At 44.3% G+C, this 15,307-nt stretch overlaps 2 protein-coding genes across 7 annotated transcripts; one reads left to right on the top strand and one right to left on the bottom strand.

The window, feature by feature from the left end:
• The first annotated feature begins 123 nt into the window (after positions 1-123).
• Positions 124-5,267, top strand: LOC135105239 (zinc finger protein GLIS3-like). Of its 3 annotated transcripts, none has more exons than XM_064013418.1 (4): positions 124-797; positions 2,667-2,786; positions 3,152-3,273; positions 3,595-5,267. In XM_064013418.1, the coding sequence occupies exons 1-4, from the start codon at positions 434-436 to the stop codon at positions 4,750-4,752; spliced, it is 1,764 nt and encodes a 587-aa protein (XP_063869488.1). In that variant the 5' UTR covers positions 124-433; the 3' UTR covers positions 4,753-5,267. The 3 variants fall into 3 exon arrangements, with proteins under 3 accessions (XP_063869488.1, XP_063869490.1, XP_063869489.1); XM_064013420.1 differs by lacking the exon at positions 124-797 and adding an exon at positions 1,655-1,685; XM_064013419.1 differs by lacking the exon at positions 124-797 and adding an exon at positions 2,056-2,096.
• LOC135105240 (uncharacterized) lies at positions 5,202-10,998 on the bottom strand. Of its 4 annotated transcripts, none has more exons than XM_064013425.1 (4): positions 9,968-10,998; positions 7,820-7,928; positions 7,341-7,426; positions 5,202-6,404 (listed from the first exon to the last, which is right to left on the bottom strand). In XM_064013425.1, the coding sequence occupies exons 1-4, from the start codon at positions 10,827-10,829 to the stop codon at positions 6,160-6,162; spliced, it is 1,302 nt and encodes a 433-aa protein (XP_063869495.1). In that variant the 5' UTR covers positions 10,830-10,998; the 3' UTR covers positions 5,202-6,159. The 4 variants fall into 4 exon arrangements, with proteins under 4 accessions (XP_063869495.1, XP_063869494.1, XP_063869492.1 ...); XM_064013424.1 differs by having other exon boundaries at positions 7,820-7,931; positions 9,968-10,994; XM_064013422.1 differs by lacking the exon at positions 9,968-10,998 and adding an exon at positions 8,205-9,362 and having other exon boundaries at positions 7,820-7,931.
• Positions 10,999-15,307: the final 4,309 nt, after the last annotated feature.

The raw sequence follows: 15,307 nt of genomic DNA on the forward strand, positions 1-15,307 counted from the left end.
TTTTATTGAAATACCAAACTTTGCCAGCAGCATTTTTTCTTTAACAAAAAACATCTAGGTATGTTATTTTATCATAAATATATACATGTGTTGAAATAAATACGAGAGATAAGTAAAAACAGTGAGACTCGTCAGGCACTAATTTGGCGGGAACCACTTTGCCTTTTATGATACTTTATTTCACCTTCATTACGCGTCGTCATGCCAAAGTTTTAATATGTTTAAAAAAAGCTTAGCATGTAATATATACCTGCATGTCTCAATATGTGGAAGTATTGTGAATAAGGTCAAATATATCAATGTTTATCGCGCACCTTAGCCCTCGCGGCGGACCAATCAGCCGCTGAGGACAAACCCGCGAAGTATTCGATTTGTTTTGGCGCTAAAAGTCCCCGAGGAGCGCGGTAAACCTAGTGCTGCATACACTGAAGGCATGTCCGAAAAGTGTGGTGAAAATCCAGTGCTTTCTACGCCCAAACGGCGTCCCAAGCGTGAAATGGGTGGCATGTCGTTTCACGGCAGCCCCCCAATGAAGGACAACACGCTTTATCCCTGGAACTGGAGTGAACACGTGTGTAAAGTGGAAATGAGCAGCCCCTGCTGTGGCCATGGAGGTGCCCCTTGCGAAAGCCCAGACCCACGGGGCTGTGAGTCCAGGAGAGGCCGCCCACGAGCAGATGTCATCAACACTCTGATCATTGAAGGCGCACAGTCCCCCAGCAACATCAAGTGTCACATCTGCAACAGAGTCTTCCCCAGAGAGAAGAGTCTGCAGGCTCACCTCCGCACACACACAGGTAGGCAGGCACCCGCTCCTCTATGGCATTTAACTCGCCATTTTTAAACTCTTGTGTTTGATGTAGACAGTGTGCTGTTATAAATGAAGTGCCTGGGCCCATCTCGGCGTGAGGTGGGAGGCAGGGCCCGGCAGGCTGACAAAGGCCTGCTATGGGGTGCCCCGTAACGCTTACAAACGGCTCAAACGGTCATAACTAGCATTTCCCTTAGTGTTGCTGCAGGCTACCCCATGCCCCTGCGTCAGGTTCTGCGTGAAGCAGTGTTTCATATAGGCTTGGTGGCCAGGATAGCTCACTGAGAGAGGCGGGAGGAAAGGACCATGGGAGGCCGTGGCGGGGGAGGATTGCGCAATGAGCACGCCGAGGATGTTTGGTGCTTCTTGGCGGGAAAATATTCACTATTGGCAAGTTGACTAAACTTTTCCATCAGGGCATTAAAAAGAAAAGAAAAAGAGAAAAAAAAAAAAAAAAAAAAAAAAAAAATATATATATATATATATATATATATATATATATATATATATATATATATATATATATATATATATATATATATATATATATATATATATATATATATATATTGCATGTCGTGTAATGTTATATTTCATACCCGCGCTTTATCTCTATATGCATTTTGTAGTATATTTATTTGTTTGTTTACGGATCTATATAATTATGTTGTCACGTACGTCGTAAATAATTTTGAGGAATATGAAATCTATCATCAAGCCATTTAAATGCGCCCTGGGAAGGCAGCCATTTAAAAGTCTTCCGTATCTGGCATTAAAGGAAGGCGTGCTCCGGACAACGGGCCGCGCGGACACGGGTTTCGCGCCAAAATTAGACCTGCTGGCTGCATTGGCCTACTTATGTCCACCGGCGCATGTGAGGCCGTCAAGAATCTGTGTTACCATAGGACATATCATTGGTTAAGTTGCACCCAACACCGAACTGCTGAAAGGTGAATCGGAGGGCAGTAGGAGAATTGTAAGGTATGGGAACCGCCCGCCCCCCTCCCTCCCCTCTTCCCTCTCAGCTCCACCTTGTTCCATTTGACGAGGAGTGGCGGTGAGCTATCAGGTATTATCTACGTGAATGCTGGGCGGCAAGATACCTGACTTGGGCTTCGTTTTTTATTTTAATTTTTCTTACTTGTCAAAAGATGCCTATGCGGTGGGTAGATATATATTATTATAGCCTTGAAGAAAAAAAAATATTCAAGTATAAATATGCGAGGGCAATTAGTGACGTTTTGGGGCGTTTAAATGACCGGTGTGGAGGCAGCAGGACTGCGAGGTGTGTGTTTGTGAGTCAGGGACCCACGTGGGACCTGCGGCTCGTGGTCCCCTTGTGGCCGGCGAGGGCGGGGAATGTTTCATTCCTGGCTGCACCGTTATGCTTCAGGATGACAGGGAAACAAGGCCACCCTAATATGGCCACGGTGTTTGTTACTATAACGGTGACCTCCAGATTAATTGTATGTTGATCATAGCATTTATTTAGGTAGCAGAAACTGTTGTGTACACAGAGAGAGTAAATTTAGCAAGACAAAGATAAGCAGGGATTATATAGGTCATCAGTGAGTTAGCTATGTTGAGTCTCAATTTCTGCAATACAACTAGGGTGACTTTTAGTAGAAGGGAGAGTGGTTGGGAATGGTTTGTGTACTATTAGTGGTGTTGCCAAGAGACTAGTGATTATTTTCGTTTTTGTTAATAATAATAATAATAGGAGAAACACTAGCAGCAATATCTACGTAATAAGTATTGTGATAAATATTCTTACGATCATATTCAGAAAATCAAGATTACAGGGAGGATACAAAGGTGTAAGTAATCACATTCACTTGTGTTTTGTTTTGTGCAGGCGAGCGCCCCTACCAGTGTGACTACCCTCAGTGCACCAAGGCTTTCACACAGAGCGGCCAGCTCAAAACACACCAACGCCTTCACACCGGAGAAAAGCCCTTCATTTGCTCCGCGCCAGGTAAAAATCTCTCTCTCTCTCTCTCTCTCTCTCTCTCTCTCTCTCTCTCTCTCTCTCTCTCTCTCTCTCTCTCTCTCTCTCTCTCTCTCTCTCTCTCTCTCTCTCTCTCAAAGTCCTTTTAACTCTACCAATAATCAGATTCCTGAGTGTATCCAATCATCAGCTTAATCCATTTCAGCCGTTTAGTATTTATTTCTCTCTCTCTCTCTCTCTCTCTCTCTCTCTCTCTCTCTCTCTCTCTCTCTCTCTCTCTCTCTCTCTCTCTCTCTCTCTCTCTCTCTCTCTCTCTCTCTCTCTCTCTCTCTCTCTCTCTCTCTCTCTCTCTCATTCTAATGTATCCTCTCTCTCTCCCTCTATCTTACCAGGTTGCACATCCAGATTTACTCACGCCAATCGTCACTGCGCCGAGCACCCTTATGCCACCCTGCACAGGACAGCAGACCTCCACATAGACCCCAAGCTGACCCCTGCTGAACGAACAGAGGATGTGAGTATTGCAGTCTCTTTGCTTTTGTTTCTATTTTACTAATATATTAATTTCAATTTGATCTTTTAGCTAATGGGAGTTGTGTAATATTGATGCAATACTTGATGTGATACTCAGATAACATCTTGATGTAAACCTCATAAACTGGTGGATTTATTTATGTTTATTTAATTTATTTTGAGTGTGCATGTTTGTATTTGATTCCAAGCCACTTTTAAAAAATTTAATTATATGCTTAGAGTTATGTCTGTAAAGCAGGTGTTCAGGAAGTAATATCTGGAAGTGAAGTGCATCTATTCAAGCCTTGATTCTCTCCTGTAGGTACTGCGGTGGCTGGAGAAGTACCGCCATGAAAGGATGGAACGCACGCCTGCAAAGAGTCGCAAGAAGAGAGAATTGGATGGCACACCAGACACGCCACGGACTTCATGCACACCCTCCTCAGATTCAGACATCATGTCTCCACCACCTGTCAAACGCCCCAAGTCCCGGCGTGAACTCTGTCCTCTCATGGAACAGCAACATAACAAAGCTGATAACCGCCAGATTCCGAGCCACCACCACCAGCACCACCACTACATCAACTGTAGAGATGAGAATGCTTATTTGTCCCCTGCAGGGTGTGGGGTAGATGAAAACAAATTTGGTGAGAGTCAGCAGCGACCACAGCGACCAATGCCAGCCTCACCCATGCTCTCTCGAGTGTTGCGGAACACTGAAAACCTACAGAGCCCTGTGAAGCACCCAAGCTATCCTGGCTTTGATATGGATGGAATCAAGCCTTTGCCAGAGGTGGATGATAGGGTGTTTCTGCCAAATGGGGCAGCTGTCACCCAAGATGCATCCCACCTTTCCACACATGAGGCTGATATGGTGCTGGGCTTGGCTTTCCCCAGGCACATGCCACTGGCATTGCCACCTGAACAGCTGCTGGAAGATGATCATGTGCAAGATGCTGCTTGGCCATGTCCAGATTCATCTATTAAGGCAGAAGATACACTAAAAATTGAGAACACATTTGCCCCAGAAAATTTTTCAAATGACAAGAGTGTTGTGCACGCCCACCACACTGAGTATCTAACCTCAGTCGTCCTTTCCCTCCCAGTAGCAGGCATTGAAGAGAATCCTCAGAAACAGCCCACTGCTGATGACACTTCTCCACAAAATGACAGTTCACCCCAGTCTGAGGAGTGGAGAATGAGGCAGCCCAAGAAGAGATGGCTGCGGGAGGTGCTGCGGCTGGAGCAGGGGAAACTGGAGGTTCCTTCCATGCCACTGGGAGAGGTAGAGAGTCAGCTCCAGCCTTCTGTAGTAACAAAAGCCTCCAGCCAGACCTTCACTCCTGTGGTGAGCCAACCCAAAGGTGGTGAGACCAAAGAGAAGTGGATGGGTGCCATGGCCCTCATCCAGCTGGCAGAGGTGCCAGATGAGGGGTCACAGCCGCTCAACCTCTCCACGGCACGCTACACTATGCTTTAATGTCCCCCTCTCTGACCGCCTCTCTGCTTGTGTACAATACCAAAAATTACAAGGCTGCATCTGGTACCCCAAAAGGACCAGTTACACTCGCAGGAATAGCTCTAGCTTGTCAACTTCTCGTTGCTGTGCATTTTTTACTGCTAGTCGTGTACGCAATCAGTAACAAAAAAATCTTAAATGGCTTTTTATGCTTTATAATAGATATATATTGTGCTTGTTATCTTTCAGTGTTTGAGGTAGGGTGGTGATGTGTACAGAGAACCCAGTCTTCTGGGAGGGTGACCTGGCTCGGTGGAGATTCTGTTGATAAATTAACCTTGTACCTGGACTATACCTTTACTCAGATTTTAGCAGACTTATATTATATTTGATTTTCATCTGTTTAAAGGTAACCTATAGTTACTACTAAAGGACTGTTATATCATATGGTGTATATAATGGAAATGTTCTTTAGCTTTATATTGATTTATTAGGTTTAGATACTCAGTCAGTGTAAATTAAAACATCTATTAGCACCAAAGTTTCAGTACCCTGTACCATCCAGTGCCAGAAATTTTATGACTGCATTTTAAGATTTAAAAAAAGAAACCTGGGAGGAAGTGTGTCCTTTCTGTTATGAACATAGAACCATTATTTATAGTTTTATAAAACATTGGTGCCTGTGTCCAAGATCTCCATCCCTCTCCCGCACCCCAATAAGAATGGCCGTGCTAATCTACAAGGCAGCAGCCGACCACTTCACAAAACAGCTGAGAAATTTGCTCTGCTACTGGTGATAACAGCGAGCACGGAGGACAGTGATGGCTATATTAAGAATTGGTGTTCGGTGGCTTAGTAAAGTAAGGCCCCTGAAATTCAGAATCAAAGCTAGTAGTTTTCACACCTACGTTCTGAAAATATCTGCTGCCGATTAAATATCAAAGGTTCCATTAAGACGTGAGGGAGGATGATTTTGTGGTACGTACTACATAATGTGCTCAGCTCATAGAAAAGTTACGAGCTGTATCCCTTTTTTTTCCGGCAGTTTCTTAGACTGCCATCTGATCCTAGTAGTTATGTAATCCTTATGCAGGGAATATATTAATCTTCAGTCGCCAATCTACAGCATATTCCAAACTACCTTTAGACAGAAATATCTGGTTAAAAGAATGAATTATATAATACTATTTTCCAAACTGATGAATTCCGAGAAAGAGAGAGAGACCTGACCTGACCTGATCTTGGGCAGATGAACACATTTGACAGTAATGTTACAGCTGTTACATATACGTCAAGGAAAGAGATGATATCCTTACAGATAAGCATGACTGATTCTTCACATCTACAGTCACTGACACACGTGCGGATCCACACCAGCGAATGGATTAATGGTCTTCTGCCATCATGCGTCGCCAGCCTCACAATGCCTCAGTTCCGTAACTCACAGACGAACCTTCGCCGCAGATGGCACGGCAGACTGGCTCCATGAAAGCGTCTGTATCCGTCGAGAATCATGCACACCCCCTCCGGCATCAGATCACTGCTGTAGGCGCGAGGCTCACCAGGTGCCCACATGAAGGAGGGCACTTCTAAATCCCCTGCAAAGCCTGACCATCTCCACGTCTGTTGCTCTCCTGCCCTTCGCCCTCCGACCCACACTGGCCATCTGCTGCCTGCACAAGAAAGAAAATTACAATAGCGATATAAGAAACCAAATAGTGTGAAGTACAACAACAACGTTACCCTACAAGTGCGTACGTTGTTACACTAAGGATTCTATAAACGTTCCTTGTGTTCAGGTAGTCCATGCTTTCCTATTCTTATCTATACAGATATTCACGTATGATAACAAATCTAATGTTTTTAGTAGATTCAATTGGATTCTTTTCACGAATCATGGAAGATAAATTTTATGTCATCACGTAGTTTCAGAACATGACATTTATTGGCGTATCAAACGAAAAAAGTGCACGGGTTTGCTTTTAGATCTTTTGCTCGCCTCGGATTTCTTCCGGTGCTTGAGTGAAAGCTTTAAGATCAGTGTAGTGTACCTTACTGCCTAAGTGATGTATCAAGTGTGATGTATCATGTGCAAACCAAATCAATAGGATCATGAGAAGTCATTAGGTGTGATACGGTATTTCGTTACAAGTTTATTTTATTGGTTCAATAGCCATGTATTACCTAAATTGGTGGCCAATAAAACTTATTATTTACTATTTATTATTGTGTGAGCATCTCTCTTGCAGCATTTAAGCAACTAACCCTTCATTGCATCTGACATGTGAATGCAGGTACCAGAGTGTGGAAGTGATACTCTCCCATAAAACACGTATATCTTTTATAATGAGGACATCAGTTAGAGCCCAGCAGATCTACACGTGTCAGTCTCTCTTACGCACATACTTTTTTTTTTCATGTAAGGGTGCTACTCTCTCTCTCTCTCTCTCTCTCTCTCTCTCTCTCTCTCTCTTATCTAACTTTATCAAGCTTGAATCCATCATTTCTTCTCTCCTGATTACTGAAGCTGAGAATTTTGCTGATGTCACACTACCCTATTTAAGATCTAATACCTTCCCATACACTTATGCAACAGAAGATAAACCTACGTGTGCCGTCTTCCCCGTACATGTCATTCAGGAACCTGCGTGTCTTGATGACCGTCATGTCTTGCGCAAGTTCTGCCCCGCGTTCCCTGCAAAACACGACGGTATAGTTAAACAAAGGACCATTTTCTGAAACACTTCCCTCCACACTTCTGCATTCAGAAGGCTCCACTTGAAGTGACATGGGTTTTTAATTTTTTTTTTCTTTGTGGTTCTGGTGAAAAATTAACAATATTTCTACATGAGAAACACTCTTGAGAAGCGGGCTAATCACCTCAAGTGATCTTCGAAAACAGATGTGGTGAGAGAGCAAAGCGTTTTGAATACGGACCAGACACCCGCGATCCTTCCTCTCTAACATCCAGACCATTCATTTACTCTACACATGCCTTCCCTCCTCCTCCCTCCCACGAAACAACATGGGAAGGAGAAAGAGGATGTCAGCTACCTAGGAAGTAAAGTAATATATGTACTAAACTCACCTGCAGAATTCTTGAGCGTCACTCCATGAAAGTTTGAGTTGCATCTCCTGAAGGATACACATTCGGTAAGCGATCTGCTCGAAGGGTGGCAGGCAGGGCTTTTCACGTTCTTCTGGGAGAGAAAAAGAGCACAAAATGTGTATTCAGTGGCTCAGATGTACTGCCAAGGGACGAAGGAAGTAAATCAATTTAAGACTCGGACTGAAAATTGTAACAAGGTCTCTCTCTCTCTCTCTCTCTCTCTCTCTCTCTCTCTCTCTCTCTCTCTCTCTCTCTCTCTCTCTCTCTCTCTCTCTCTTAAAGAAAAAAAAAACACGACTGTATATAACGTGTACCTTGATTCAATAAAGAATGAAACTGAAATTGTTTATCTAACAATACTTGCTTTCGGTTGTGGTGGTGGTGGTGGTGATGGGGATGGCAGTGGTGGTGGTGGTGGTGAAGGGATTGGTGGAAAGAGTTTCAGCATTTGTGGTGGGGCGCGGCACAGTATCACCTCCGTTGCCACTCAAAAGTGCTCTCAGCTGCGCCGCCACCTGCAGGAGTCCTCTCTGATTCTCGTGCCATTCCAGCGGGCGCCACGCTGCAGCAGGAAGGGTGGTGGTGTTTGTGGCATCAGTAGAGTCTCCCTGAGGGCTGGCAGAACTCGAAGAATGTTGTGGTAATGACGAGGAGTCGGATATTTTGTCTCCATGACCCGTGGAGGAGTTTGCCATGGCGGATGATCTCACCTCACTGATGGCAGCAGTATAGTTAGTGTGGGCCTCAGCCACGGCCTCGAGTGTGTCCACTAGAATCTGTAAGCTGTCCTCCTCTTCCTTCTCCCTGCCCTCTTCTTCGCTAACTTTCTCGTCGTTGACCGTCTGGCGACCAAAGTATTGCTCAAAAAGTCTCAACAGGTCAGTGACAGTTGTTGTGAGAGCCGCGCGGACACTCCTGGAAGACGTTGCTTCTGTACCAATGGAATCCATAACAAGATCCTGTGCTCCTCCATCGCTCCGCATTTTCACTGCACCATCGTCAGAGTATTTGTGCATAATTTCACGAATGAGTCGCTCTGTGGTTCCAGCGAAGGCAAACAATTTCTGTACTTGGTCACGGAAATCGGTTTCATGTCCATGCTGTCCAGGTACAGAGGATAAAACTTGTTCTAGAGCTTCCCAGTCATGCCCCATGCCTTGGACAGTCTCAGAGAGACGTCTTAACCCAGCCAGGTACCTTTCGAAACCACTCAGAGTTTCCCAGTCACCTTGTAGCTGAGCGGTGGCTGCCAGATGAGTGTCGATGGCAACAGCGAGGTCACCATCAGAGGAAGGTGATGCAAAAGAGACCGGTTCTGCGGCAGGAGACGCCGTAACTTGACTGTATCTGGTGGGGATGGCGGCAAGCAGGTGACTTGCACACACAAGGCAGAGTAGCCATGCTCGGAGGATGTGGCCGTAAGCCATGGAGGAGGCTCGTCGATGCACGGCAAGTCACTACGTACAATTACTGTACTAAGACCCACTATCACCTTCAAGGCTCTTATTATCGCCGCCAGTTGCGCATCGCTGCCTGCTTATCACCGCGCTCTTTATTGTATTGATGACATGCTGATAATCGTCAAATGAATAACTCGATCATCTTCCTTATTAATTGTTTGTTGAGCTGCTAAACTAAGAATTTACTGTAATTCAGTCAGATGAATACTTGTAAATAATCAAGTTACGCGCGCGCTCGTACACACACACACACACACACACACACACACACACACACACACACACACACACACACACATTTATGAGAGACCTATAAACAACAGTAATAAAGGTGCTGGTGGTGATGGTGGCGATTGAACCTAGGGGGAACTTTGCCCCACATCTTCTCTACCAACAATTCTCTACATAATAAACACAAAACCATGGTCTCTAAACGTTTCGGATAGATGGAGACGAAAACTAATATCAATTTCAAACTTGTAATAAAAAAAAAAAAGAAATAAAAAAGTAAGCGCTAAAACATTCAGATAAATCAAAATAGTTACCGAGTCTAGTATTATGCAAACTACAGTTGTATATAAAATCAATATTATTCTGTCAAGGTGGTGGTTCGAAAGGTTGAAGAGGTTAAAACAATGAACCGGAATACAGAGCGTGTTAACATTACCTGGCGTGGAGGTGGTGGAGGTGGGAGGTGAGGGCGGGACTGCACTTGAGGACGGCTCGTACTGGAGATGGTCGCCCGCCAGTGCCTTACTCAGCAGTACCATTCTCTGCACCAGCTCACCCAGGCCCTCGGTCACCCTCTGCTCGCTGCCGTCCTCGCGATCACCACGAGACAGATTGAGGGCGTGAGAGAACAGCGTCATCCTGTCCACCAGCTGAGCCAGACCCTCGCTCACCCTCTGTTCATAATCGCCGTCGCCGTCGTCCTCGTGATGAGCACTAGACAGGTTGAGGGAGTGAGAAAACAGTGTCATGGTACGCACCAAATCAACCAGGCCTTCGCTCACCCTCTGTTCACTATCACCGCCCCCGCCGCCCTCGCCTTGGGTGCTGGACAGGTTGAGAGCGTGCGAGAACTGCGCCACCCTGTGCACCAGGTCAGCCAGACCCTCGCTCACCCTCTGCTCATAGTCACCCTTGCCTTGAGTGCTGGACAGGTTAAGGGCGTGAGAGAACAGTGTCATCCTGTGCACCAGCTGAGCCAAGCCCTCGTTCATCTCGTGTTCAATGTCACCACCTTCACCACTAGCCTCGCCTTGGGTGCTGGACAGGTTGAGGGCGTGAGAGAAGACTACCATCCTGTGCACCAGCTGAACCAGTCCCAGGGAAGCCAGCTGGGCAGGCAGTGACGTGTCACTCACATTTCGTGCCTGCTCCTCCCTTTCGTCAACCAGCAATGCCTCTCTGGCTGACTCCATTGCCTCCTCAGACAAATCCATTTCATCCATCCCTGCATGGGCAGACGTTGCAGCAAATACACTCACATAGAGACACAGGAAAGCTACACACGCTGTGCTTGCCATAGCGGCGGGAGTGTAGGACTGCAGAGTGGTACGTATAGTAGGACAGAACACCACTGACCTTCACAGCGGCTACCAGCAAGGCCTCGTCTTCTCCCCCTCAACTTACAGTGGTCCTTTGTCGAATGGGAAGCGTCACTGCTTCACTTTTCCTCTCGTGGCTTCCCACAGTCAATGCAGACGTCGCCTTGTGCCGCAACTTGGTCCGGATTTCACTTCCGCTAAACAATTACGCTACGGTGGCGCAAGTTTGGTTCAAAGAATTTGGCAGCTTGTAAGCAAACGCTGCAAAACTGCATTATATTCATAAATACATTAAGGGGTGTGCTCTCTCTCTCTCTCTCTCTCTCTCTCTCTCTCTCTCTCTCTCTCTCTCTCTCTCTCTCTCTCTCTCTCTCTCTCTCTCTCTCTCTCTCTCTCAATCAAGACATCTGTAAAATTGAAAATCCTATTTCGTGGCATTCTACTTAGGGCTATTTGGGGTTATTGTCTTCGTGTGTGTATGTGTGTGTGTGTGTCGTGTGCGTACACACACACACACACAAACATATATATATATATATATATATATATTTTTTTTTTTTTTTTTAGAAGGGAATAAGAGTGACAGGAATACAGTGCTCAGTAGTTATTATTATTAAGTACGCTTATTTTCTTCTGCATTTTTTGCTTCTTGGCCTTATTAATCCCTGGTATGCTCTCAGGCCTTATAATGTCGCCAATAACTTATTTTGTGCATCCGCTTTCTCTGGGCACACCAGTCTCATGCCTCTCTCGACTCCATTTCTTCACTTAAGCCTTTAGCCTGTATTCTGAAACGCTTTGCTCTCTAACCACGATTATTTTGAAAGGCCACAGAGATGATTAGCTGGGTCCTCAAGAGTTTTCTCCTGTTAATGATATATAGATTTTGTTAATGTCACTAGAGCCATAAAACACTATTAAAAATCAGTGTCACTTGAACTACAGCCTTTTGAATGTAGTCGAAATGAGGGCGGAAGTGTCTCAGAATTATGATTCTTTGTGTCTTCCCCTGGTTCTTCCCCCTTTCCACCTGTGTCCCCCACGTACGTTACCTTCGCCGCTTATCCCCTCAATTCTTTATGTCTTCTTTAAACACAAGTGTTGTATTATGTAGCTTATGTTTTTTTTTCGGTGTTCGTAATATGTTTTCTTCTTCCATCTCAGACACGCGTTAATTCTCGTACACCTCGTCCTTCAGTATTCGTTTTTCCACACTCCCTCAAAATGCGTCCATAGGGCTCTGATTCTGTAATGCTTCTTTGGTAGTTTATTCAGCCTCTTCATCATCTCACTTTAATACGGCCTACAATAAAGAAAATATATATAAATAAAAATAAACGTGTGTATGTGTGTGTGTGTGTGTGTGTGTGTGTGTGTGTGTGTGTGTGTGTGTGTGTGTGTGTGTGTGTGTGTTGGTTAATCATACAAATAGAAAATCTAAGCTGGTTTATGCTATTTTTAGACTGAATATCTTCCTGTCTTGTTCAGATGAGAAAGACAGAGAGAGAGAGAGAGAGAGAGAGAGAGAGAGAGAGAGAGAGAGAGAGAGAGAGAGAGAGAGAGAGCGTCATGACCAGTTATTACAGAAGGGGAAGGGAGAAGGGGAGGATGGGAAATGGAATGGTAAGGGCGTGTCTCGTTGCAGTAACCTGCTTCTGTCCTTTCATTTAACATCGAGATGGAAACTTGAATTTTACAAAGGAACGATTCTGAGGGCTTCACACACACACACACACACACACACGCGGTTTTCAATAATGGCTAACTGACCGGTATTTCTGGAGGCTTCCCGAGTGTTCCAAAGGTCTGTGTCATTCTAACACCGTCACTGGAGAAGTGGTCATGGTGACGGTGCTGGTTCTTCTCCTCCTGGCGGGGACGACGTGGAAAGACGGCGTCCTTGCTCAAACTCCTATAGCAGGTGACATCCTTTTGTAATTCCAGTGATACTTGGGACCTGACAATCGTTACGGTCTTGGGGTAAGGTGCTCCTCTTGCAGATGCAGTGGACGAATTTACAAAGGTCCCACACTATCCTTATAGGATTTAATACTCGTTATGGTCCTAAGGCAAAGTGCTTCTCTTGTCTCTTGAAGTTGCAGTGACTGGGATTACAAAGGCCCTGTTACCTTAGGACATGGTAATCATTACGATCTGAAGGTAAGATCTTATGACCGGATACAAAGGTCCTTGAATTACCTTAGTGCCTGGTAGTCGTTGTGGTCTTGAGGTGAGGTCTTGTAGTTCCAGTGACCGGTATGACAAAAACCCGAAAATGAAAGTCTAGATTTGACACCCAAAAATTTAAATGCACAGGACTTTTGAGCAAGGTCCACATGTTGACATTTTTGCCTCCCAGAAGGATAATTTTCCAAGGCTCCTGTTTAGTTTTGTTTTTCCCCACTGATGGTGCGGAATGCTTCTTACACTATCATCATAATCATTAAAGCGTCATTTAATGACTACTTTAATTACTACTAGAGCCTACTAAAACAGTCGAGATGATAGTGCGGGCGCTAGTTTTCAATAATAATCATGAAAAAAAAAAGAAAAAGTAAAACAGAAAGGCTTAGAAAAAAAAAAGTGACCGGTTTAGTACCAGGGATGATTGAGATTAAATAGGCCAATGTTTCCGAAAGTTCTTTATGTTCTTTTTTTTTTTTACTTTTCTTTTCGGGAGAGGGGGGAGAAGGGAAGAGAGAGGAGTGGTAAGTAACCTTTTTTTTCTTTTGTGCCACTCTCCTTCACACGTCACAAAAGAGAGATGAAAAAGAAAATCAAATCATTATAACACAAACACAACACACAATACAGCTGTGGGTGATGCACACGCTTAGCTCATGCTTTTCAGAAACAGTAAAAAAGATTTGTTAATTGTTTTTGTTTTGTAAGTCTGTTCTGTGTACCCACAACAGGTGTAGCTGGACGTGCCGCAGGAGTAGGCGAGGCGAGCACCACCAAGCCCAAGGGAGACCAAGCAAAGGTGATAGTCCTGCAGGAATCAGGAAAGCCATCCGCTGAGAGCTACGCCCGCCTGCTGACGCCCTTCCCCATCCTGCGAACCTTCACCGTCTGTTACAGGATACGTCTCATCAGGTTTCGGGAGGAGTCCACTCTGATGTCTTATGCAGTGTCTGATGACAAGGACAACGAGCTTCGTATGGGTACTTATGTGTTAGCAATGCCTGGGAACACAAATACGTGATGGCTGTTGTGCTTCCTAAGCCAACAAACGGTTACCACACAACCACTTCACAATATCAATTCATGTTGCGTTGCTTTCTTGAGTATATGACCTTTCTTGTGACCTAATCATGGAATGTGTTTGTGAGGAGTACAAAAAAAGGGATATAAACATTTAACTGTCATAATCATACGCTCAAGAATTCCTGATCCTTTTATTATTGTGAAACGCTATGTTTTCACTGCAGACCACCGCATCACGGGCTACAAGGTGTCGCTGCACAGCAAGTGGGCTCAAACCAGCCTGGACACTCCGCTGCGGGTGTGGTCCCACTTCTGCTTCCAGTACCAAGAGGACAATGGAGTGTGGGAAATTTTCATGGACGGGCAACAGCGGGCAAATGGCTCCTTCCCTCCATTCGATGAGCCACTGCTAGGGAACGGCGCATACATCATCGGTTAGGACTACACAAGAGTACTGGCCCTCAGCTTAGCTTCAGGTTCTCGAGTGTTGCCGAACATTGTTGGCTTACACAAAATCAACTTGTATACTTCATCTTTGCATCGCTGAACAAGCTTCCCGTTTTTTTTATTTATTTATTCCTTAACGCATGTTCTACACTCTCAGGCCAGGAACAGGATTCATTCGGAGGCAACTTCCAGCAAGACCAAAGCTACAGTGGCGAGATAGCGCACCTCAGCTTTTGGGACTCTTACCTATCTCAAGACGAAATAATTAGGGTGGGTCTTTCCTTGATGGACATTTTGAAGTGTTGTACTCCAGTGCTGAATGCAAGAAGAGTCACGCGCCATCCTCCACCGCCAACACTGAATATTGTACATTATATATATATATATATATATATATATATATATATATATATATATATATATATATATATATATATATATATATATATATATATATATATATATATATATATATATATATATATATATATATATATATATATATATATATATATATATATATATATATATATATATATATTATAATGTACAATGTTCAATGTTGGCGGTGGCGGATGGTGTGTGGCTCTGCGCCTTCAGCTGCCACTATATATATATATATATATATATATATATATATATATATATATATATATATATATATATATATATATATATATATATATATATATATAAATATATATATATATCATGTAACTATTGTGCACTGGCTTACTGCGTCTTAGCTGAGGTCCTCGACCACACCCTGCTCAAGATAATGGTGGCGTGTAATACAGATTGCA

Source organism: Scylla paramamosain, chromosome 11 (assembly GCF_035594125.1).
Source record: "Scylla paramamosain isolate STU-SP2022 chromosome 11, ASM3559412v1, whole genome shotgun sequence".
In the NCBI taxonomy this organism is placed as follows: Eukaryota; Metazoa; Arthropoda; class Malacostraca; order Decapoda; family Portunidae; genus Scylla; species Scylla paramamosain.

Coding starts and splice junctions, on each gene's coding strand:
- LOC135105239 (XM_064013418.1), top strand. CDS start 434: ATGTCCGAAAAGTGTGGTGAAAATCCAGTGCTTTCTACGCCCAAACGG. Junction 798..2,666: donor TCACCTCCGCACACACACAG/GTAGGCAGGCAC, acceptor TGTTTTGTGCAG/GCGAGCGCCCCTACCAGTGT. Junction 3,274..3,594: donor CTGCTGAACGAACAGAGGAT/GTGAGTATTGCA, acceptor TCTCTCCTGTAG/GTACTGCGGTGGCTGGAGAA.
- LOC135105240 (XM_064013422.1), bottom strand. CDS start 9,267: ATGGCTTACGGCCACATCCTCCGAGCATGGCTACTCTGCCTTGTGTGT. Junction 7,427..7,819: donor GACGCTCAAGAATTCTGCAG/GTGAGTTTAGTA, acceptor CGTGTTTTGCAG/GGAACGCGGGGCAGAACTTG. Junction 6,405..7,340: donor GTACGGGGAAGACGGCACAC/GTAGGTTTATCT, acceptor TTTCTTGTGCAG/GCAGCAGATGGCCAGTGTGG.